General features: G+C 41.9%; 5 protein-coding genes across 5 annotated transcripts; all 5 read left to right on the forward strand.

Moving 5' to 3' along the window:
* Positions 1–1,225: 1,225 nt before the first annotated feature.
* On the forward strand, positions 1,226–2,227 carry LOC306747331 (gamma-crystallin M3-like; the record flags this gene model as incomplete). Its single annotated transcript, XM_079230373.1, has 3 exons — positions 1,226–1,258; positions 1,604–1,855; positions 1,949–2,227. 3 exons carry the CDS (start codon positions 1,226–1,228, stop codon positions 2,225–2,227), a joined length of 564 nt encoding a protein of 187 aa, XP_079086499.1.
* A 4,108-nt stretch (positions 2,228–6,335) lies between these two features.
* LOC306747333 (gamma-crystallin M3-like) lies at positions 6,336–7,092 on the forward strand (the record flags this gene model as incomplete). Its single annotated transcript, XM_079230375.1, has 3 exons — positions 6,336–6,368; positions 6,469–6,720; positions 6,814–7,092. The coding sequence occupies 3 exons, from the start codon at positions 6,336–6,338 to the stop codon at positions 7,090–7,092; spliced, it is 564 nt and encodes a 187-aa protein (XP_079086501.1).
* A 3,888-nt stretch (positions 7,093–10,980) lies between these two features.
* LOC306747332 (gamma-crystallin M3-like) lies at positions 10,981–13,325 on the forward strand (the record flags this gene model as incomplete). The annotated part of the gene is made up of 3 exons (XM_079230374.1): positions 10,981–11,013; positions 12,685–12,936; positions 13,047–13,325. The coding sequence occupies 3 exons, from the start codon at positions 10,981–10,983 to the stop codon at positions 13,323–13,325; spliced, it is 564 nt and encodes a 187-aa protein (XP_079086500.1).
* Positions 13,326–18,938: 5,613 nt separating this feature from the next.
* Positions 18,939–19,679, forward strand: LOC306747335 (gamma-crystallin M3-like; the record flags this gene model as incomplete). The annotated part of the gene is made up of 3 exons (XM_079230379.1): positions 18,939–18,971; positions 19,071–19,313; positions 19,401–19,679. 3 exons carry the CDS (start codon positions 18,939–18,941, stop codon positions 19,677–19,679), a joined length of 555 nt encoding a protein of 184 aa, XP_079086505.1.
* A 2,680-nt stretch (positions 19,680–22,359) lies between these two features.
* LOC306747336 (gamma-crystallin M3-like) lies at positions 22,360–23,106 on the forward strand (the record flags this gene model as incomplete). Its single annotated transcript, XM_079230380.1, has 3 exons — positions 22,360–22,392; positions 22,492–22,734; positions 22,828–23,106. The coding sequence occupies 3 exons, from the start codon at positions 22,360–22,362 to the stop codon at positions 23,104–23,106; spliced, it is 555 nt and encodes a 184-aa protein (XP_079086506.1).
* Between the last annotated feature and the right edge of the window lie 2,614 nt (positions 23,107–25,720).

The raw sequence follows: 25,720 nt of genomic DNA on the forward strand, positions 1-25,720 counted from the left end.
AACCCTAAATTGCTCCCGTAGCTGCGCCTACGGTGTATGAATGGTTGATAATCCTGATGTGGCACCTTGCATGGTAGCTCCTCTCATCAGTGTGTGAATGATGTCATGTAGTGTTAAAGCGCGTTGAGTGGTCGGAAGACTAGAAAAGTGCTATACAAGTACGGGTCCATTTACAATATTTTCGTCTATTAAAGGTACAAAAAAATGAGGTGCAGAATAATAACATAGCAGCAAACAACTATTTCCAATGTAAAGATACAGTGAAGTATTGTCGACATGAGCAGAGAATAAAGTCGCTCTCCCTCTGTGTGTGTTCTTATCAGAGCTTCTCTTTGTCGACGTAGCCGGGCTGGCCGTGCATGCTTTTAGTGCATGTTTGTGCACGTGAGCGGACCACACTGGTTCGCTCATGGCCTATGCTCTGCACTGTGTCATCTACTCGGGTTGCAGCTGATTACTCCGGAAACAATGTCACAGAAGCATATCGCCCACCCCCCCGGTGCCGGTGCCCGGTGCCCCCACCCCAGGTATTGGCTCTGTCAGCTCTTTTTCCGTAGTTTCCACTGTTAGCGCTGTGAGCAATGTTAGCTGATAGCCACCAGGCCGTCGCAATGTTCAAAGCTGCTGAGAGGCAATAAATTAACCCCTAATTTGGTGTAAAGCACCTTTAAAATGGTCACTTTGTCAGATTAAACGATTAGAGTCAAAAGACCTTGCCGTGATTCAACCGAGGGACACAACGGGCCATACATTGGCTTTCACAAGCCGCGTAATGTCACCAGGAAAGATGACTGACTTCCCAGAACGAGAATGTAAACAAACAATGGTGTCAGAAGCTGTGTGTTTGATACTGGTTTATCTTGAGATTGGAAAAGCTATTAAAAAAAGAGAAAGACAACATAACTGACCTCCTTTTCAAAGTTCCACTGAGCAACACCACCATCCCTCTTCATCATGTTTTCAGTTCTGTGCTCCTATTGGTCAACGTGGCAACACGTGGAATCTTTTTGTCAGGACCTTGTGAGGCGTTACACATGCAGTGTCAGTTGTCATGGACTACAGGTAAAAAATGCACGTAACCCATTCTGCTGGCTTCAAGTTGCTGACTGAGGGGGTTGTGAGGGGGAGGAGTCACTGATTCTTTACCTTGGTCAGGTATAAAAGGAAAGGATTAAACCAGGTAGGTACACAGTTCAGGAGCAGCAGCAGCACATCAACAGCAAACATGAGCAACACCGGCATGAACATGAGGGGCAAGGTATTTAAAAAAGCAGAAATGACTGTGATCATATATTGGATGGATGAATATATACTTTATTCTTTACCAAAGGGAAATTTGTTGTCGAAGTAGCAGCTTACAGACACACACAAAAAAAAACAGGGATGAAAGATATATACAGCACAGAGAGTATTAATTTGGGAAATTAAATTTAAACAATAGAGAAAGTGCAAAAATGCAAAGTATGTGTAGTGTAGTGTATGAAGTGTATATAAAAAACATAAACATGAACAAACAACAAAAGCGGTGCAAGGGCTATTGATGTTGATTAATTTTTCACCTAAATGCTTTCTTTCTGATCCTTTACAATTCACATGTTTTCAGATCACCTTCTACGAGGAGAAGAACTTCCAGGGTCGCTCCTATGAGTGCATGAACGACTGCTCCGACATGACCTCCTACCTGAGCAGGTGCCAGTCCTGCAGGGTGGAGAGCGGCTGCTTCATGGTCTACGACCGCACCAACTACATGGGAAGCCAGTACTTCATGAGGAGGGGCGAGTACGCCGACTACCAGAACATGATGGGCATGAGCGGTGGCATGAGTGGCATCAGGTCTTGCCGTATGATCCCCATGGTAGGTTTAAAACAGACGTTAAAAGGTGATCTTTAAGTGATACCTTTTTATCTCTGAAATAATCAACATTTGTTTCTTGTTTCTTCAAAACAGCACAGGGGACAGTTCAGGATGAAGATCTACGAGAGGGAGAACTTCGGTGGTCAGAGTCACGAGATGATGGACGACTGCGACAACATCATGGACCGTTACCGCATGAACGACTGCCAGTCCTGCCACGTGATGGACGGCCACTGGCTGATGTACGAGCAGCCCCAGTACAGAGGCAGGATGATGTACATGAGGCCCGGAGAGTACAGGAGCTTCAGGGATATGGGCATGAGCGGCATGAGGTTCATGAGCATGAGGCGCATCACCGATTCCTGCAACTAAATGTTCGCAAAATGTTTCTTGAATGTATCAAAAGCCAATAAATGAAGAATTAATGCAGATCTTTTTTTGTCAAGCTTCTTGCCCATCGGTCACAATGAAATAGTTTGTCCCAAACAATATATGCAATGGTTCATGCAATTTTATATATTGGAACTTTTAGACAGCAAGCTGTGAGAAAACTAGGTTTAAATAGCGCTCCTAGTGTTATCTATTAAGTATTACAATGTGTTTACAGGTTAAAGGTCAATCCAAAGAAGTAAGGGTGGATTTATTATGCAAGTATATTAATGAATAACACTGAATGTAATTGGTGAGTTTAGCAGATGGAATTATTTGAAGGTATGACTGACTGCAAGTGAGGTAGAAAGTAGAGAACACACTCACGAATGTGAGGTGCAAAAAAGAGGGGGATGCAGAATGAAACAGGACATATAAGGACCGTCTGAAGAGAAGCAGGAAGAGGAGGACTTTCTAACTTCATAAAACTTGAGACATTTTGAAAATCAGCGGCTTTTCTAGCTGACTATCGGACAGACTATAGACAACGGTAGTCTGGACAATTGGATGCATTTGAGGCCCTGTTCCGCAGAATATTCTTTGTCGTACTTCAAAGCGTTATTCAATCTGCAATTGCGTTTGCTGTACTTTTTATACAAATCATATTTGTTATAACTGGAACCATCTATTCGGCTCTATTTTGTGGACGGGCCTCATGGCTTATGGAGCTCTCCTGAGGAAGGCCGAACATGACAAATTGGTGACCCCGACGTAATCCTTGAAGAAGTTCAAGGATGGCTGAAAAGAGACTGTATATGTCCAACTGGAATGGCCGTTATCAAAGCGTCTGGGACGCAAATAGCGTTAGATATGTTATTTCAACAGTTAAAACAAGACAATGCAATATTTAATATTTGTTTTAATTGATTAAAAATATCTGAATCCTAAACAGTGCATCGTGGGGTAGCTGACATATCCAATAAAATCTGTATCATGCAAACTTTTTCAATTCAATTCTGTTTATTTTGTATAGTCCAAAATCACAAATTATAAATTTACCTCGGAGGGCTTTACAATCTTTACACATACGACATCCCTGTCCCCAAAACAATGTTTAATCTAAAATGTACACTTTCAACTGATTCTCAATAACAAATTACGTATCCAAGCATATTCATACTTAAATTAACAATTACTGTATTTATCAAGTCTTTGAATAAGTTTGCTGAATATTTGTTTTCTTTTCTTTATCCACTACCGCTCTAATGCCAGGTGCACACAACACAATATGTTGGTCTTTTAAAGGCACAGTTTACGGTGTGCAGAATAATAACACATTAGCAAACACTACTATTTGCTATGTAAAGATACAGTGAAGTATTGTCGACATGAGCAGATAATAAAGTCGCTCTCCCTCCGTGTGCATTCTTATCAGAGCTTCTCTTTGTCGACGTAGCCAGGCTGGCCGTGCATGCTTTTCGCAGTGGTGGGACGTCAGGGACAGCTAAGCCTTCTCTGCTGTCCTCAATAGAAGCACAAAGTTATAACTATTTTATAATGTCATTTTTTTCACAAACACACTACATGTATTAGAATTATGTTTCCCTATTATCTTATTTTCTCATTGCCTCTGTTGCTTTGCGTTCAGCCTGCAGCGCTGCTTTCAGTGCAACTGGTTTTAAGGAGCGCTTTCATCCAATTCGATTTTATCTTCCTGAGTCTCTATGGAAGCAAAGCAGTTTAAGCTGGCCTTTGCAGATTAAAGTACACGGAGAGTGGACGTTGTCGTAGATTGGCATAGACTTCAACAAATCAGATCTTTAGTTTGACAAGCTGGGTGTATTCTTTCATGTGCCAGCGCCCGCAAACTGGCGTGGACATATGATTGGTCAGTGGCCCAGCATGAACATTAACATGCGCTGTGATTGGCTACTGGGCTATGACTTCTGTCAACACAACAGAAAGCTACCTTGCTGCTACAGAAGAGTTCAGGCTGATTCATCAGAGAATTTATGACATGTTTAGTGTTTTGCTTGTTTTAACACTCAATGGCTGAAGGAGGAGGAGAAACGGACTTGGTGGCGGATTTACTTTATGTTTTTCTCATGGAGGGTTGGGCATGTTTGGCAGCGACATCCTCACTGGCATCCATGAAGCGCGCCGATAAACTGAACAACCACGTCATTGAACTGTTTGTTAACAAATAGAGGCAGATAGACTTTGTCTTTATTAAGTGAACAGCATATGGTGAGTGAACTGCTTTTTCTGCTTTTTGTGTTTGTTTTTTTCACACCATTTGGCTCGCCGCCGGCACCCACCTCCACAGAGCTAGGCTAGCTCGCGCCGCTAGCTTTGCTGCTGAGAGGAATATTTCACGTGAATTTTGTATTGTATGTCTTTGCAACTGCTGCTGAATTTAGAATTGGACAAATCACTGCACGGGTCAAAGTTGAGGAAAAATAAAATAAAATAACTGCTTATAACTAGGGTTGGGTACCGAGAACCAGTGCCAGTATGGCACCGGTTCCAACACGTCCGGTACCTACCGGACCGAAAAGCAACGCAGATTTCGGTGCTTCCTTCCGGTGCCTGAGCCGATTAAAATACTTTTTTTTTTAACCTACTCTGTAAAGTTGCACGGTATATAGATACTAAAAAGGTAGCGCGGTGCCCGCACGTTAAAAACGATCAGAGCGCACTCGCTGCTCTGCTCTCTGTCCGCCTGCATGGAGAGCGGGGCTCGAGGGGGCGGGGCTTCCAGCGCTCACACACACACACAGGGCGCGCACACAGTGATCGCTGGAGACACGAGCACGAGCTTTTGAACGTCCGTCCTTGGCTTGATGGAACAAATCTCTCCAGTTGATATTAATGATGACGTGTAGTCCAGTAAAGCAGCAGTTTTAGGATCCAACAGTGTCTGAGTTCTGTTGCACATGATCCCATCAGGCCACTTGATGCTTGTGTCTGTTCTTTTTTTAAATATATATTTGTATAGTTTGAAGTTAAAAGGTTTGAAGCTGTAGTTTGAAGCATGTTTTGTATGTACTTATTTATTTATATCTATAGTATACTTTAAACAGTTAATAATATTGTTCAATTTGAAGAAAAAAAAATTGCCTTGGCAATAAAAAAGTATCGGTTCAGGCACCGTTTAGCACCGGTATCGGAAAAAACCCAAACGATACCCATCCCTACTTATAACCTGAGTTTTACAGTAGTTAATATCATTCGTTCTGATCGCCTAGTGCTCTTTTGTGCGCAGTGTTTTAGTGCCGCAGTTTTGTTGGATTGTTTTGTCATGTTTTGTTATAACTGTAAGCTATTATATTTAGTATTTGAACAGCGCTCTAGGAAGCAGTGTTCTGATGTACGTTTCTGGGGCTTTTATTGTGAAGGGAAAAACGGAAGGAGAGGAGAGGAAACGTTCTAGTGAAGTGTGGAACGAGAATTAAAGTAGTTGAATTAGCCCAATGTTCAAAGCCGCTGAGCGGTAATACATAATCCCCCAATTTTACTTAAAGCACCTTCAAAATGGTAACTTTGTCAGATTAGACGATTTGAGTCATAAACCCTTGTCGTGATTCAACCGAGGGACACAACAGGCCACATGTTGGATTTCACAAGCCGTGTGATGTCACCGGGAAAGATGACTGACTCCCGAGAACAAAAATGTAAACAAACTGGTGTCAGAAGCTGTGTGTTTGGTACTGGCTTATTTTGAGATTGGAAAAGCTATAAAAAAAGAAAGACATCCTAACTGACCTCCTTTTTAAAGTTCCACTGAGCAACACCACCATCATCCCTCTTCACCATGTTTTAGGTTCTGTACTCCTATTAGTTAACGTGGCAACATGTGGAATCTGTTTGTCAGAACCTTGTGAGGCATTACACATGCAGTGTCAATTGTCATGGACTACATACAAGGTACACAGCCACTGACAAATGCACGTAACCTCTCCATTCTGTTGGCTTCAATGGTAAATTGCTGAGTAAGGGGGTTCTGAGGGGGAGGGGTTACTGATTCTTTACCTTGGTCAGGTATAAAAGGAAAGGGTTAAACCAGGTAGGTACACAGTTCAGGAGCAGCAGCAGCACATCAACAGCCAACATGACCAACACCGGCATGAACATGAGGGGCAAGGTACTTTTAAAAATCTTTTTGAAACAAGATGTGCCTGATTTTTGAAATTATATGAAGGTGAAGAAAGGCAGTCCTTGATTCACGATTCACTTGTTTTCAGATCACCTTCTACGAGGAGAAGAACTTCCAGGGTCGCTCCTATGAGTGCATGAACGACTGCTCCGACATGACCTCCTACCTGAGCAGGTGCCAGTCCTGCAGGGTGGAGAGCGGCTGCTTCATGGTCTACGACCGCACCAACTACATGGGAAGCCAGTACTTCATGAGGAGGGGCGAGTACGCCGACTACCAGAACATGATGGGCATGAGCGGTGGCATGAGTGGCATCAGGTCTTGCCGTATGATCCCCATGGTAGGTTTAAAACAGACCTTAAAAGGTGATCTTTAAGTGACACCTTTTTATCTCTGAAATAATCAACATTTGTTTCTTGTTTCTTCAAAACAGCACAGGGGACAGTTCAGGATGAAGATCTACGAGAGGGAGAATTTCGGTGGTCAGAGTCACGAGATGATGGACGACTGCGACAACATCATGGACCGTTACCGCATGAACGACTGCCAGTCCTGCCACGTGATGGACGGCCACTGGCTGATGTACGAGCAGCCCCAGTACAGAGGCAGGATGATGTACATGAGGCCCGGAGAGTACAGGAGCTTCAGGGACATGGGCATGAGCGGCATGAGGTTCATGAGCATGAGGCGCATCACTGATTCCTGCAACTAAATGTTCACACAATGTTTCTTGAATGTATCAAAAGCTAATAAATGAAGAATTTATGCACATCTTTTTTTGTCAAGCTTCTTGCCCATCGGTCACAATTAAATAGTTTGTACCAAACAATATATGCAATGGTTCATGCAATTTCATATATTGGAACTTATACCTGGAACTTTTAGACAGCAAGCTGTCTAAAGGTCAAGCCAAGGTTAAAGGTCAAGCCAAAGAATTAACACTGCATGTATTATGCAAGTATATTAATTCAAGTAACACTAAATGTATGCAATTATGTAAAAGAAGTAACACTAGATCAGGGGTCGGCAACCTGCGGCTGAGGAGCCGCATGCGGCTCTCTAGCCCGTCTGTTGCGGCTCCCTGAGGCTTTGACAAAAAAAAAAAAAAAAAAAAAAGAAAGACAACTTTTTTCTTTTTTTTTTTTTTTTTTTTGCGCAGTAGAAATGTTTTTAAAGGGAAGTCCTCTTATCTTGGAGTTTTAGGTGATATTGTGTCACTGAAAATAAAAATAAATGTTTAAATATTTCTTTCACTAAAATGTGCGTCACGTCGCTGTCAAGCCTCCGCCCCTGCAGCAGGCTACTCGTGACTCAGAGCCCCGCCCTCGCGCGCAGATGAGTGCAGAAGAGCGATTCCTCAACTGCTGCAGCAAACTAAACTGAGAAAAGTAGATATACTTTCAGGAAGTGGATCACGTCTCCAAACTCCACTACTGCTGCTGGTTCTGTGTCAGCTCATGATACATAATTTTTGCGGCTCCAGACAATTTTTTTTTGGTGGAAAAAGGTCAAAATGGCTCTTTGGATACGAAAGGTTGCTGACCCTTGCACTAGATGTATCATGCAAGTATATGAATTATGGCTAGCCATATTAACGCATTATAAATGCGTTAACGCAGCAATCCATTAATGCCGACAATTCTTTTTTATCATGCGTCAACTGCATGTTTGTTTGTTTTTGCATTGGGAGGGGCTTAATGTTAAACAGCATTGATGCAGCCACCAGCGTCCTTAGAATCGCAACGAATGACGGTGTGTATGAGCCTCAAGACGCACCGTAAAAGCACCGTATTTCAAAACAGAAAACCAGATACATTTTGCTTACAGCAGACAAAAAACATGCAACAAAACAACAAAATCGATTGACAAACCGTTTCTAACTTTAGAACACATATTGAGTTACTTACACAGTTCATTATATTGATGAACTGTGGGTGCTGCTTCACATGCTTTGACTGTTTCAGAATTTTTTTTAACGTTATTGTTTGAACATGGACAAAAGAATGAGTCGTTTGTCCCTCTAACAGGGACCCTTATTACTGAACAGATTGTTTATGCTGTTCCCTGATCAAATTAAATGTTTCTTCTGGTACCTGTTCAGAAAAAAAAGAAAACTGATTTATATAATGTATGTTAACTTGCTGTTGCTCCGAGAGTGCCTGTTATATTGTTCTGATAACATTACTTTAAAATAAAAGTTTGCAATACACTAGTTTTTTTTATTCCTCATTGAATTTGGCGCATAATGCGATTAATCGCAGTTAATTAGAGAAAAATCATACTATTAATCAGTTACATTTTTTCAGCTTTGCCCAGCCCTAATATTAATGAATAACACTGAAAGTAATTGGTGAGTTTGGCAGATGGAATTATTTGAAGGTATGACTTGCAAGTGAGGTAGAAAGCAGAGAACACACTTAGGAATGTGAGGTGCAATAAAGAGGGGGATGCAGAATGAAGCTGGTCGCGTAAGAACCATCTGGGAGGAGCAGGAAGAGGAGGACTTTCTAACTTTCTAAAACTTGAGACATTGCTAAAATCTACAGCTTTTCTAGTGGACTATCAAACAGACTATAGACAACGGTAGTCAGGACAATTGGAAGCATTTGAGGCCATATTCCGCAGAATATTCTTTGTCGTACTTCAAAGCATTATTCAATCTGTAATTGTGTTTGCTGTACTTTTTACATAAATATTTTTTGTTATAACTGGGACCATCTATTCGGCTCTATTTTGTGGACGGACCTCATGGCTTAGGGAGCTCTCCTGAGAAAGGCCGAATACGACAAATTGGTGACCCCGACGTGATCCTCGAAGAAACTCAAGGACGGCTGAAAAGAGACGTGGCTCGACTAACACCCAAACGTTATAGGTAAGCAGAGTTGTTTTAATAAAAGTCTGCATAGGTAGAAATAGGAAATTTAGGCAAGAGCGTCGGTGATCCACATCGTCTCTGAAAGCTGAATCTGTATTTCAGGAGGATCCGCCAAAAGCTAAAACTGATAAAACTGCATAATCAAAGTTATTAAGTGTTAAAGCAAGTGAATGTTGCAGCATAGCTCAATTTCAAATGGAATACAAATACATGTGTTTAATGTTAAAACTGTGCAGAAAAAGTCTAACTGGAATGGCCGTTAACAAAGCGTCTGGGACGCAAATAGCGTTAGATATGTTATTTCAACAGTTAGGACAATGCAACATTTAATATTTGTTTTAATTGATTTAAAATAGCTAAATGCTAAACAGTGCACCGTGGGGTAGTTGACAACTCCAATGAAATCTGTATCACGCAAACTTATTCAATTCAATTCCATTTATTTTGTATATCCCAAAATCACAAATTGGCCTCGGAGGGCTTTACAATCTTTTACACATACGACATCCCTGTCCCAAAAACATTGTTTAATCTAAAATTCAACCTTTCAACTGATTCTCAATAACAAATCACGTATCCAGGCATATTCATACTTAAATTAATAATTACTGTATTTATTAAATATTTGAATAAGTTTGCTGAATATTTTTTCAGTTTTCTTTATCCACCACCATTCTAATGCCGGATACAGACGACACAATATGTTGGTCTTTTAAAGGCGTAGTTAGCAGTGTGCAGAATAATAACACGTTAGCAAACAACTATTTGCTATGTAAAGATACAGTGAAGTATTGTCGACATGAGCAGAGAATAAAGATGCTCTCCCTCCGTGTGCATTCTTATCAGAGCTTCTCTTTGTTGACGTAGCCGGGCCGGCCGTGCATGCTTTTAGTGCATGTTTGTGCACATGAGCAGGCCACACTGGTTGGCTCACGGCCATCTACTTGCGGTTGCAGCGGATTACGCCGGAAGCAATGTCACAGAAGCCCATCCTTCCCGGTTCCCCCCAGGTATTGTCTCTGTCAGCTCTTTTGCCATAGTTTCCACTGTTAGCGCTGTTAGCAATGTTAGCTGATAGCCACCGCACCGTTGCAATGTTCAAAGTCGCTGAGAGGCCGTAGATAAGCCCCCAATTTGATATAAAACACCTGTAAAAATGGTCACTTTGCAGATTAGGCGATTAGAGTTATAAACCCTTGCCGTGATTCAACCGAGGGTCACAACAGGCCATACGTTGGATTTCACAAGCTGTGGGATGTCACCGGGAAAGATGTGCTCCCGGAACGAGAATTTAAACAAACAATGGTGTCAGAAACCGTGTGTTTGATACTTGTCTTGAGATTGGAAAAGCTATAAAAAAAAAGAAAGACAACATAACTGACCTCCTTTTCAAAGTTCCACTAAGCAACACCACCATCATCCCTCTTCACCATGTTTTCAGTCCTGTGCTCCTATTGGTCAACGTGGCAACACATGGTATCTTTTTGTCAGAACCTCGTGAGGCGTTACACATGCAGTATCAATTGTCATAGACTACATACAAGGTACCCAGCCAGTGAAAAATACACGTAACCTCTCCATTATGTTAGCTTCAAGTTGCTGAGTAATGGGTTTCTGAGGGGGAGTGGTCACTGATTCTTTACCTTGGTCAGGTATAAAAGGATAGGGTTAAACCAGGTAGGTACACAGTTCAGGAGCAGCAGCAGCAGCACATCAACAGCCAATATGACCAACACCGGCATGAACATGAGGGGCAAGGTACTTTTAAAAATATTTGTGTAATAAGCAGAAATTACTGTGACCATATATTCACCTGAATGCTTTATTTATGTTCACAGGGTTCTCAAGTGTCACGCATTGAGCGTGACTGTCACGCATTTCGGTCTTAAGTCACGCCCTCCCGCCACACATCGTATTTCTCACGCTGAAAACAAACTCTAGGCTATTTAATGTGCCGCAGCGCGCAAACATGACCTGGTCGCGCTGCCCTCACCATGGAAAAATCAAGCACGTCTCCCCCGCATCCCCTGGAATTCTGCCGCGAGGTGCCACTCATTAGCCAATAAAAAAAAGGAATGGTCTACACGAATAGCCAATCAGAAAAACGTATCTGTTGTATCTGGGTGAAATGTAATCCAGCAACCAATGAAAATAAAGCTAATAATAATATGGGGGACAGGGGGGCTGGTCTGTGGGCATACGGCATGGGCAGAGGAGGAGGAGAAGGATATGTCACTCTTTCCTGTCTTAAAAACTTGAGAGCCCTGTGTTTATTTAAATCAATTCAGTTTATTTTGTATTGTCCAGAATCACACATTTGCCTCAGTGGGCTTTAAAATCTGTACACATACGACATCCCGGTCTCGGGAACCTCACATCGGATGAGGAAAAATTCCCCCAAAAAACAGAAGAAAAAAATGTTGACAGGGGAAAAAAGGAAGAAACCTTCGGAAGAGCAAAAGAGGAGGATCCGTCTCCCCGATCCATGTAAACAGAAGGAGATAGAGAGGAGGGGCATCAGCAGGGCCATGGCAGGAGGCAGGACCCAGGAGGCAGGGCCAGCTCTAGACACAGCCACGATCCTAGAAACTTGAGAGGCGAGAAAGCACAAAGACTCCGGGGAAGAAGTCGAGTTAGTAATTTGCATTGAAGAGACATTGATTCTGCCAGAAGAAGAATAAGAATCCCTTATTAGTCCCACAGTGGGGACATTTATTCTCTGCATTTGACCCATCCTTAGTATTTTAAGGAGCAGTGAGCTGCCCCTGGTGAAGCGCCTGGGGAGTCACTGGGGGTTCAGTGTCTTGCTCAGGGACACTTCAACATGCAAACTATGGGGAGACTGGGGATCGAACCGGCTACCTTGTTGTTGCAGGACGACCAGTTCATGGAGAGATGGAGAGGAGAGAGGAGCTCAGTGTATCCTAAGATGTCCCCAAGCAGTCTAGGCCTATAGCAGCATAGGGGATAGACCAGGAGGCTCTGGTTCCCATCCTACTTTTTAAGACTCTGGGAACCACACGTAGCCCTGCATTCAGAGACTGCAGCTCTAGTGGGGTAATATGGTTCTATAAGCTCCTTAAGATATGATGGTGCATCACCAACTAAGGCTTTTTAGGTGAAAAGGAGAATTTTAAATGTGATTCTTGATTTTACAGGAAGCCAGTGGAGAGCTCCTAATAAAGGAGTAATGTGATCTCTTTTCTTAGCTTTCGTTAGTACACAAGCTGACACATTCTGGATCAACTAGAAACATTTAAGAGACTAACAAGAGCAGCATGATAATAAGAAGTTACAGTAATCTAGTCTAGAAGGGACAAATGCGTGAAACAATTTTTCTGCATCGCTTTGAGGCAAGATGTGCCTAATTTTTTTATGTTACGTAGGTGAAAAAAGGCAGTCCTTGATTTAAAATTCACTTGTTTTCAGATCACCTTCTACGAGGAGAAGAACTTCCAGGGTCGCTCCTATGAGTGCATGAACGACTGCTCTGACATGACCTCCTACCTGAGCAGGTGCCAGTCCTGCAGGGTGGAGAGCGGCTGCTTCATGGTCTACGACCGCACCAACTACATGGGCAACCAGTACTTCATGAGGAGGGGCGAGTACGCCGACTACCAGAGCATGATGAGCATGAGCGGTGGCATGAGTGGCATTAGGTCTTGCCGTATGATCCCCATGGTAGGTTTGAAACACCATCTGTCACACAATGTTTCTACTTTGCATGACAACAACCACGAAACGTGATATTAAGATATTTTTTTTTTCATTCTCTCTCCAAAAAACAACAGCACAGGGGACAGTTCAGGATGAAGATCTACGAGAGGGAGAACTTCGGTGGTCAGAGTCACGAGATGATGGACGACTGCGACAACATCATGGACCGTTACCGCATGAACGACTGCCAGTCCTGCCACGTGATGGACGGCCACTGGCTGATGTACGAGCAGCCCCAGTACAGAGGCAGGATGATGTACATGAGGCCTGGAGAGTACAGGAGCTTCAGGGACATGGGCATGAGCGGCATGAGGTTCATGAGCATGAGGCGCATCACTGATTCCTGCAACTAAATGTTCACAAAATGTTTCTTGAATGCATCAAAAGCCAATAAATTAATAATTTATGCACATCTTTTTTTGTCAAGCTTCTTGCCCATCGGTCACAATTAAATAGTTTGTCCCAAACAGTATATGCAATGGTTCATGCAATTTTAGATATTGGAACTTTTAGACAGCAAGCTGTGAGAAAACTAGGTTTAAATAGCGCTATAGTGTTAGCTATTAAGTATTGCAATGTGTTTACAGGTTAAAGATCAAGCCAAATAATTAACACTGAATGTATTATGCAAGTATATTAATGAAGTAACACTAAATGTATGCAATTATATAAAAGAAGTAACAGTGGATGTATTATGCAAGTATATTAATGAGTATATACTGAATGTAATTGGTGAGTTTAGCAGATGGAATTATTTGCAGGCATGACTTGCAAGTGAAGTAGAAAGCAGAGAACACACTTAGGAATGTGAGGTGCAATAAAGAGGGGGATGCAGAAACTGGTCACGTAAGGACCTTCTGAGAGGAGCAGGAAGAGGAGGACTTTCTAACTTTATAAAACTTGAGACATTGCTAAAATCTACGGCTTTTCTAGCGGACTATCAAACAGACTGTAGACAACGGTAGTCTGGACGATTGGATGCATTTGAGGCCCTGTTCCGCAGAATATTCTTTGTCGCACTTCAAAGCGTTATTCAGTGTGGCGATGCGCAACAAGGCTCCACAGAGCCTTGTGCAGCAAGCACACTGCATGTACTCCTGCAGGCTTAATAATAAGCATAGTCCCACAAAACCTTGCAGAGTATCTCCTCCCGCAGCTTTGGCAGCAGATGCGTCAAAATACATAAAAATGTGCGGCCTGCATCGGCAAACGTGTGTTATGACGTTTCTAAGAGATTTGATCGGTCGTTTTCCACGAAAAACGGCAAAGAATTGTCCCATTCAGTTGAAAGGGGTTTCGGCGTGTAGAAAGCAAAAAAACACTAATTTTGTTCCCATAGTGACTCGCCATACTTTAATGTAGAGAAATATTTGAAACTTTGAAACTTTTACAAAAGGCTGGAGTTTATTTGTCCAGTAGTGATGTCATTGCCAGAGCACAGAGCAGCATCAGGATCTTGCAAAAAAATATTTGTATTTCGTCACTCGATCCACAATTTTCACTCTTCAGGTACTATTTATAGATAAAACAGAGGAAATATTGTGCTTGCGGTACACATGCCTTGTGGAATCCATCAAACTTATAGTTTTTTGTCACCAAGCCTGAAAGCGACATGAAGTCCAGCCAACTGCTACATTGGACTCCATGTTAAATCGGAGCTCAATTTTCTCTCATGAAGCAAACGGAGGTACTTTCTGAACTGCTGCCATTAAGCTCTTATTTCTAAACCCCACAAACATTGAAGTACACGGAAACGTCACAAAAGTCTTTTGCCTCTCCTGATTTCGATATTTCCGTAATCGGAGTCATAATTTTCTGTCAAATTCAGTATTTTGACAGTTTTTTTTCATTACATCCCCAGTCCAGTCTCCCTCTAATAATCAGTCTGCCACTCAGTGACACAGGTGCTTCAAATTAGCTAATCGGGTCAGTTTCACACACACATACTTAAATACAGACATAGACAGACATACACATACCAACTGCAGGCTCTTGGGGAGAGGAAGATAAGTTAATTTAATTGCAAGCAGGAAGTTAGCTTGTGTTAGAACAAATGGCTGACTGTGTGTGCGTCCATGTGCGTGCACATGTAATTATGGTCGCGGGCACGTTTGCGCATGCGAGTGTCCGTGTGTGTGTATGCCAATCTAAATACAGAGATGAGAGGAGCAACAGCTTCACTGTCACTCATGGTCACATTTTTAACTCCATAAAAATAACAAGCATATTGGTGTGTTCGGCTGCGTCTTTCCTCTCTGTTGATTGTACTATTTTGGTGATTTCACCATGTTTTTGCCTCAGAAGGTAGTGTTTAACAGATGGTTTGGTATCAATCCACTCCCAGTCTTAAGATCTCGTCTGCCCATTCACCCTTGTGCCCCAATCCAGAGACCTGTATTTATGAAGCAATCGCTGCTCTCAAGTTCATCACAAATACAGAAATGACACCTCAATTACCTCAACAACACATCTCACTACCGGTAATATATATATTGCGACGTCTTACAGCAGTAGTCGCCACACCATCGAAATTTCTTGAGAAATGTTCTAGTTCAATCTGTAATTGTGTTTGCTGTAGTTTTTATATAAATCATTTTTGTTATAACTGGAACCATCTATTCGGCTCTATTTTGTTGTCATACCTTAGGAGCTCTCCTGAAGAAGGCCGAACACAACAAATTGGTGACCCCGACATGATCCTCGAAGAAGCTCAAGGACGGCTGAAAAGAGACGTGGCTCGACTAACACTCTCGCGGGTACCCAAACGTTAAAGATAAGCAGAGCCATTTTAGTAGTAGGATACAGCAGCCGGTGTTACCATATTAGGCAACAAACCCTCAGTGGTTGACCTTAGGGACAGGATCTAGGATTGACCCTTGAAGAAAAGGAGGAATGGTTAAGTGTGTCTGTGAGGTACAAGAGTTGATGCACATAGAGAGTAGAAAAAAGGGGGATTTTCACAAGAACTCAGTCTGAAAAAGAACTTCATCAGATCTCGGTCTGTATAGGGATTGCACCAGATTCTGAGAAAACTGGACTTAATATGCATCTGTACTAGAAAAGGAGAACAATCAGATTGGACCAGTCCCAGCCCTTAGGGGTTGGAACAGGTCTCCAGCTTTAGAGTCTGGAAGAAACTTCTGCTATCAAGAGGGGGTGCCTGGCAATTCTGTGCAGGAGGAGAAAAGAGAGAAGAGGTGTTTATTCACCAGCTCTGAACTTAACCATTTCTCTTAGTTACTTGTGACTTTAAAACTGTTTGATTGAATTAAATTTTTTGTATGTAAGGTAAACTTTGAATAAAACTCAGCTTTACCATTCGTAAGGGACTGAAGCCAAACCAAGGATTCTGGTTCTTTAAAACAATTTAAAACCTCTTTCCCTGTCCATCCACCGTGAGATACAGAAGTGACGATTGAATCCACCAAAGAGACTTAAAGTAAGTCTCTTTGGGTGAAGACTTTTGCAGTGTTTGTCATAATGATGAGATGGTGTCAAAATAGGTAGAGAGAAGGTATAGACGATATACGTACTCGCTTGATAAGGGTTGAGAGGAGTTACAGCCTACCGCAGGGGACCTTGAGCGCAAGCTGTAAAACACCCTCGACAAAACCTATAACTTATTTTGAAAATAACACAAAAACCTAACGATTTAGCACGGGGTGAGATAAAAGACCAAAGGCATTATACCAATATCGGATGAGGATTATCATTTCCTCCGGGATCACTAGGATAATAGCCTGACGGAGTGCCATCAAGTTAGGTGCGAGGTCTTGCCTTTCCAAACCAAACCCCCCGCCCACCCTCTTCCCCTGGCAAGACCACCGTTCATGCTACAGTCTGCATAGGTAGAAATAGAAAATTCAGGCAAGAGTACCGGTGATCCAAGTTGTCTCTGAAAGCTGAATCTGTGTTCCAGGAAAATCCGCCAAAAGCTGACACTGGTAAAACTGCATGGTCAAAGTTATTAAATGTTAAAGCAAATGAAAGTTTCAGAATAGCACAATTGCAAATGGAATACAGATAAATGTGTTTAATGTCAAAACTGCGCTGTATAGGTCCAATAAAGCACCTTTAACCTCTTAACATTCCTGTCAAATTTGACAAAAAACGCCTATCCAGGTATACCCAAAGTAAATTGCAAGCTGTACTTGAACTATTTGGAGTAAATGCATGGTATTGGTCTCTTTTGAAAGGTAACAATCTGAAGCTTTTTCCCCTCAATAGTCAGAATCACTTTAAGTGCTGCTGACACTGAGTTATATGAGTTTGAACACACTAAAGTATAAGGTTTTTATTTCCGTCTGAACATTTCTTTGTAAATAGATGCCTGTAGATGACTATAAATGGGACTTATGGACTGGAAAACACAATGGGACCATAGAATGAAGCCTTTTCTAGTCTAAGTAAAAAGTTGATAACAATATCACAGAAAATTAATATTTTACACATGTTTTTCTAATGAAATGTCTAGGCGTTTTTTCATTTTGAGACTGAAAATATTCCTGATATATATACTATATACCTATTAAAAAGGCTTATAGTCTTGCAAACCTATATACGTACTATTCATATATACTACCAGTATTGCTGACACAGAGAAAATGAAGTATAAATGCATTTTTATGCTAATTTACACTTCAGAGTGAAGCTCTACAGCAGCTGTCTCTTCTCATCAAATTGAAGGCTGTTGGGATTATTTGCCCCCCCTCTTCCCACCTATCTTTGTTTAGGCAATTTCATTGGCTGTCCGAAACGCCTGTCATCTGACCTGTACGACGCAGCAGACGTGAGCCACGTAAGAAAATAGAGGCTGAGCCTAAACTTCAACGTAGCTTCTGGTTGGGTAATGTAGCTTGTCAGTCAGGACATGAAGCTCCTATTGGTTCAAGTGGGGTCTCATTGGAAACGTTAAATTTCGGCGGACATGTTGATAGCAAGTTTGTAGCTGTGCTCCCATGCAAACATAACTTTCTGCTAAAAACAACATTACTTTCGGTCATAACTTTCAGCTGCAATGGAATTATGCAACGCCAGTTGGTGGATATTTATAGATATAATCACGTGTTTTGGACTAAATCTTTTATGGGATTTATTTTTATTGGACCTTTACGACGTAACAACGCCGTTTTTGTTGGAATATTATGGATTTATGGATCAATATGAGGCGTCATCGGTGAGTTGTCTTGATTTTCAAATCGCTTGTTTGTTTGTTGTTGTCTGACAAAAGTATTGATTGTAGCTGCTGTGGTGGTCTGATCTTGAAACGGAGTGGACAGCTGGAATCACAAGAATCGTAGGTTTCCAGAAACATATGGCACTCATACCGAACTATAAATAGATGTATAGTGTATAGTTAAAATGTGCGCCCGCGCGACAGCAGAACGTTAAGAGGTTAAAATGGTCAATTTGTCAGATTAGACAATTAGAGTCATAAACCCTTGCCGGGATTCAACCAAGGATCACAACAGGCTTTTACAAGTCGCGTGATGTCACCGGGAAAGATGACTGACTCCCGAGAACAAGAATGTAAACAAACAATGCTGCCAGAAGCTGTGTGTTTGACACTGGCTTATCTTGAGATTGGAAAAGCTATTAAAAAAAAGAAAGACATCATAACTAACCTCCTTTTTAAGTTCCACTGAGCAACACCACCATCATTCCTCTTCACCATGTTTTCAGTTATATGCACCTATTAGGTCAACGTGGCAACATGTGGAATCTTTTTGTCAAGACCTTGTGAGGCGTTACACATGCAGTGTCAATTGTCATGGACTACAAGGTACCCAGCCCCTGAAAAATGCACGTAACCTCTCCATTCTGTTGGCTTCAATGGTAAGTTGCTGAGTAAGGGGATTCTGAGGGGGAGGGGTCACTGATTCTTTACCTTGGTCAGGTATAAAAGGAAAGGGTTAAACCAGGTAGGTACACAGTTCAGGAGCAGCAGCAGCACATCTACAGCCAACATGAGCAACACCGGCATGAACATGAGGGGCAAGGTACTTTTTAAAATCTTTTTGTAATAAGTAAAAATTACTGTGACCATATATTTGCCTTAATGCTTTATTTCTAATCCTTTACAATTCACTGGCTTTCAGGTCATCTTCTACGAGGAGAAGAACTTCCAGGGTCGCTCCTATGAGTGCATGAACGACTGCTCCGACATGTCCTCCTACCTGAGCAGGTGCCAGTCCTGCAGGGTGGAGAGCGGCTGCTTCATGGTCTACGACCGCACCAACTACATGGGAAGCCAGTACTTCATGAGGAGGGGCGAGTACTCCGACTACCAGAGCATGATGGGCATGAGGGACTGCATCAGGTCTTGCCGTATGATCCCCATGGTAGGTTTAAAATAGACCTTAAAAGGTGATCTTTAAATGATACATTTTTATCTCTGAAATAATCAACATTTGTTTTCTTCAAAACAGCACAGGGGACAGTTCAGGATGAAGATCTACGAGAGGGAGAACTTCGGTGGTCAGAGTCACGAGATGATGGACGACTGCGACAACATGATGGACCGTTACCGCATGAACGACTGCCAGTCCTGCCACGTGATGGACGGCCACTGGCTGATGTACGAGCAGCCCCAGTACAGAGGCAGGATGATGTACATGAGGCCTGGAGAGTACAGGAGCTTCAGGGACATGGGCATGAGCGGCATGAGGTTCATGAGCATGAGGCGCATCACTGATTCCTGCAACTAAATGTACACAAAATGTTTCTTGAATATATCAAAAGCCAATAAATGAAGAATTTATGCACATCTTTTTTTGTCAAGCTTCTTGCCCATCGGTCACAATTAAATAGTTTGCACCAAACAATATATGACATGGTTCATGCAATTTCAAATATTGGAACTTTTAGACAGCAAGCTGTGAGAAAACTAGGTTTAAATAGCGCTCTAGTGTTAGCTATTAAGTATTGCAATATGTTTACAGGTTAAAGGTCAAGCCAAATAATTAACACTGAATGTATTATGCAAGTATACTAACGAAGTAACACTAAATGTATGCAATTATGTAAAAGAAGTAACACTGGATGTATTATGCAAGTATATTAATGAATATATACTGAATGTAATTGGTGAGTTTAGCAGATGGAATTATTTGCAGGTGTGACTTGCAAGTGAAGTAGAAAGCAGAGAACACACTTAGGAATGTGAGGTGCAATAAAGAGGGGGATGCAGAATGAAACTGGTTGCGTATGGACCTTCTGAGAGGAGCAGGAAGAGGAGGACTTTCTAACTTTATAAAACTTGAGACATTGCTAAAATCTACGGCTTTTCTAGCAGACTATCAAACAGACTATAGACAACGGTAGTCTGGACGATTGGATGCATTTGAGGCCCTGTTCCGCGGAATATTCTTTGTCGCACTTCAAAGCGTAATTCAGTGTGGCGATGCGCAACAAGGCTCCACAGAGCCTTGTGCAGCAAGCACACTGCATGTACTCCTGCAGGCTTAATAATAAGCATAGTCCCACAAAACCTTGCCGAGTATCTCCTCCCGCAGTGTTGCCAGCACATGCGTCAAAATACATAAAAAATGTGTGGCCTGCATCGGGAATCATGTGTTATGTCTTTTCTAAGAGATTCGACCGTCCGTTTCCCCAAAAAACTGTAAGGACTTGTCCCATTCACTTGAAAGGGGTTTCGGCATGAAGAGAGAAAAAAACACAAATTTTGTGCCGATAGTGACTCGCCATACTTTAACATAGAGAAATATTTGAAACTTTGACAAAAGGCTGGAGTTTATTTGCCCAATGGGGCATTTTTTTATAACTAGCACAGTTTTCATGTAATCATTGTTCAAGTATAGGAACATTTTCGGGCCGTTTCTGAGTTTATAATGGGTGTTAATGGAGCAGGTTAGAGTGGTGATGTCATTGCCAGAGCACAGAGCAGCGTCATGATCTTGCAAAAAAAGATTTGTATTTTTGCGTGTGTGCGCGCGCGTGTGTATGCCACTCTAAATACAGAGATGAGAGGAGCAGCAACTCCACTGTCGCTCACGGTCACATTTTCAACTCCACAAAAATAACAAGCATATCGGCGCATTTGGCTGCATCTTTCCTCTCTGTTGATTGTACTATTTTGGCGATTTCACCATGTTTTTGCCTCAGAAGACAGGGTTTAACAGATGGTTTTGTAGACAATCCACTCCCAGTCTTAAGATCTCGTCTGCACAGTCACCCTGGTGCCCCAATCTAGAGACCTGTGTTTATGAAGCAATAGCTGCTATCAAGTCCATCACAAATACAGAAATGAAACCTTAATAACCTCAACAACACATCTCACTAACGGTAATATATATATATATATATATATATATATATTGCGACGTCTTACAGCAGTAGTCGCCACACGATCGAAATTTCTTGCGAAATGTTCTAGTTCAATCTGTAATTGTGTTTGCTGTAGTTTTTATATAAATCATTTTTGTTATAACTGGAGCCATCTATTCGGCTCTATTTTGTTGTCATGCCTTAGGAGCTCTCCTGAAGAAGGCCGAACACAACAAATTGGTGACCCTGACATGATCCTCGAAGAAGCTCAAGGACGGCTGAAAAGAGACGTGGCTCGATTAACACTATCGCGGGTACCCAAATGTTAAAGGTAAGCAGAGCCGTTTTAATAAAAGTCTGTATAGGTAGAAATAGGACATTTAGGCGAGTGTCAGTGATCCACGTCGTCTCTGAAAGCTGAATCTGTGTTCCAGGAGGATCCGCCAAAAGCTCAAACTGGTAAAACTGCATGGTCAAAGCTATTAAGTGTTAAAGCAAATGAAAGTTGCAGAATAGCACAATTGCAAATGGAATACAGATAGATGTGTTTAATGTCAAAACTGTGCACTATAGGCCCAATAAAGCACCTTTAAATAGTCACTTTCTCAGATTAGATGATTGTAGTCATAAACCCTTGCCGTAATTCAACCGACACGCCACACGTGTAAACAAGCAATGGCGTCAGAAGCCTTGTGTTTGACACTGGCTTATCTTGAGATTGGAAAAGCTATTAAAAAAAAGAAAGACATCATAACTGACCTCCTTTTCAAAGTTCCACTGAGCAACACCACCATCATCCCTCTTCACCATGTTTTCAGTTATATGCACCTATTGGTCAACGTGGCAACACGTGGAATCTTTTTGTCAGGGCCTTGTTAGGCGTTACACATGTAGTATCAATTGTCATGGACTACAAGGTACCCAGCCCCTGAAAAATGCACGTAACCTCTCCATTCTGTTGGCTTCAATGGTAAGTTGCTGAGTAAGGGGGTTCTGAGGGGGAGGGGTCACTGATTCTTTACCTTGGTCAGGTATAAAAGGAAAGGGTTAAACCAGGTAGGTATACAGTTCAGGAGCAGCAGTAGTACATCTACAGCCAACATGAGCAACACCGGCATGAACATGAGGGGCAAGGTACTTTTTAAAATCTTTTTGTAATAAGTAAAAATTACTGTGACCATATATTTGCCTTAATGCTTTATTTCTAAACATTTACAATTCACTGGCTTTCAGGTCATCTTCTACGAGGAGAAGAACTTCCAGGGTCGCTCCTATGAGTGCATGAACGACTGCTCCGACATGTCCTCCTACCTGAGCAGGTGCCAGTCCTGCAGGGTGGAGAGCGGCTGCTTCATGGTCTACGACCGCACCAACTACATGGGAAGCCAGTACTTCATGAGGAGGGGCGAGTACTCCGACTACCAGAGCATGATGGGCATGAGGGACTGCATCAGGTCTTGCCGTATGATCCCCATGGTAGGTTTAAAATAGACCTTAAAAGGTGATCTTTAAGTGATACCTTTTTATCTCTGAAATAATCAACATTTGTTTATTTTTTCTTCAAAACAGCACAGGGGACAGTTCAGGATGAAGATCTACGAGAGGGAGAACTTCGGTGGTCAGAGTTACGAGATGATGGACGACTGTGACAACATCATGGACCGTTTCCGCATGAACGACTGCCAGTCCTGCCACGTGATGGACGGCCACTGGCTGATGTACGAGCAGCCCCAGTACAGAGGCAAGATGATGTACATGAGGCCCGGAGAGTACAGGAGCTTCAGGGACATGGGCATGAGCGGCATGAGGTTCATGAGCATGAGGCGCATCACTGATTCCTGCAACTAAATGTTCACACAATGTTTCTTGTATGTATCAAAAGACAATAAATGAATAATTTATGCACATCTTTTTTTGTCAAGCTTCTTGCCCAACTGTCACAATGAAATATGTTGTACCAAACAATATATGCAATGGTTCATGCAATGTTATATATTGGAACTTTTAGACCACAAGCTGTGAGGTTTAAATAGCACTCTTAGTGTTAGCTATTAAGTATTACAATGTGTTTACAGGTTAAAGGTCAAGTGAAATAATTAACACTGGATGAATTATGCAAGTATAATAATGTATGCTATCCAATCACCCCATATTGGGGAGGGTACCCCCTTTATTGTCGGGGTTCAGACCTTTGGAGTAATACCGTATAAAAATATATATTGAATAATATAGTATTGCAATATACCAGATTATACAGCAAAGCTGTAGCTATACGACTAAGCAATCCATTCAGATATGCTCCAAACACACAACTAAACAACCACAACCAACTATATGGATTTAAATTTCCAAATGATTCAAACGCTAACTTCCAATCTCTTCTCAGACAAAGCATCAGAATAAAGTCCTCCAGACAAAGCAATTTCTCCCAGCGACTGTACATAAAAATGTCTTACCTTATGAAGGTTTTCTCCGGCTTTCTAGGTCAGACATGCTTTCTCTATACGTCTCAACAAAGGCCAGCTCCATGCTCAGATCAGTGAACTGTCCCGCAGGAGGTTCTGAGTTACGCACCTCTCGTGGGGTAGCTTTCTACTGCCGCCATATCAAATCCTACGCGTCACAATATGTGGAGACTTGAAGATTCTGGCTGGGTAAAAGTGCTGTCAATCTCATTTGGACATTGTAGAAAATAGGCTCTCACAATTAAAAGGAGGTGTCTTAGACTCAAATCGGAGTTTGGGGAGAGAAGATATGATTGAAATAGAGTAGAATATAATCCATGAGCAAATACTTTATGTGATTTGAGGGCACAAAAGCATTATTTTTGCTTCATTTACTATATGTTACTGCTTTATGTGCATATATTGAACTATATTAGTGATAGAAAAGTTTAAAAAATGTCTAAACTTTATAAAACTTGAGACATTCTGAAAATCTACGGTTTTTCTAGCGCACGATCGAGCAGACTATAGACAACGGTAGTCTGGAAGATTGGATGCATTTGAGGCCCTGTTCTGCGAAATATTCTTTGTCGTACTTCAAAGCGTTATTCAATCTGTAAATGTGTTTGCTGTACTTTTATATAAATATTTTTGTTAGAACTGGAACCATCTATTCATCTCTATTTTGTGGACGGACCTCATGGCTTAGGGAGCTCTCCTGAGAAAGGCCAAACACGACAAATTGGTGACCCCGACGTGATCCTCGAAGAAGCTCAAGGACGTCTGAAAAGAGACGTGGCTCGACTAACACTCTTGCGGGTACCCAAACGTTAAAGGTAAGCAGAGACATTTTATTAAAAGTCTGTATAGGTAGAAAAATAAAAGTTTAGGCGAGTATCGGTGATCCATGTCGTTTCTGAAAAGCTAAAACTGGTAAAACCGCATGTTCAAAAATATTAAGTGTTAAAGCAAGGGTATGTTGCAGCATAGCACAATTGCAAATGGAATACAAATACATGTGTTTAATGGGAAAACTGAGCAGTATAAGTCCAACTGGGTTGGCCGTTAACGCGTCTGGGGCGCAAATAGCGTTAAATACGTTATTTCAACAGTTAAAACAAGACAATGCAACATTTAATATTTGTTTTAATTGATTTTAAATATCTGAATTCCAACAGTGCCTCGTGGGGGAATTGACATCTCCAATAATACCTGAATCATTTCAACACAATGTTTAAACAAAAAATTACACTTTCAGCTGATTCTCAATAACAAACCGCGTATCCAAGCATATTCATGCTTAAATTGCTGCTCATTCAATTTTAAAATAAGTTTGCTGGAATTTAAGTTTGCTGAATACTTTTTCAGTTTTCTTCTCCACTACCGCTCTAATGCCGGGTGCAGACGATCCAATCTTTTTGTCTATTAAAGGCGCAACTAACGTGGGAGCAGAATAATAATATTGCAGCAAACAACCATTTGCTATGTAAAGATACAGTGAAGTATTGTCGACATGAGCAGAGAATAAGTCGCTCTCCCTCCGTGTGCATTCTTATCAGAGCTTCTCTTTGTCGACATAGCCAGGCGGCCGTGCATGCTTTTAGTGCATGTTTGTGCACATGAGCGGGCCACACTGGTTCGCTCATGGCCTACGCTCTGCACTGCGTCATCTACTGGGGTTGCAGCTGATTACTCCGGAGGCAATGTCACAGAAGCGTATCGTCGGACCTCCGGTCCTTCCCCAGGTATTGGCTTTGTCAGCCCTTTTGCCATAGGTTCCTCTGTTAGCGCTGTTAGCAATGTTAGCTGCAAGCCACTGGCTCTCTCGCAATGTTCAAAGCCGCTGAGAGGCAATACATAAGCCACCAAATTGGTATAACGCACCTTTAAGATGGTCACTTTGGCAGATTAGACGATTAGTCATAAACCCCTGCCGTGATTCAACCGAGGGACACAACAGGCTACACATTGGCTTTCACAAGCCGCGTGATGTCACCGGGAAAGATGTGATAGGGACT

Source organism: Taurulus bubalis, assembly GCF_910589615.1.
Source record: "Taurulus bubalis genome assembly, chromosome: 15".
Taxonomy (NCBI): Eukaryota; Metazoa; Chordata; class Actinopteri; order Perciformes; family Cottidae; genus Taurulus; species Taurulus bubalis.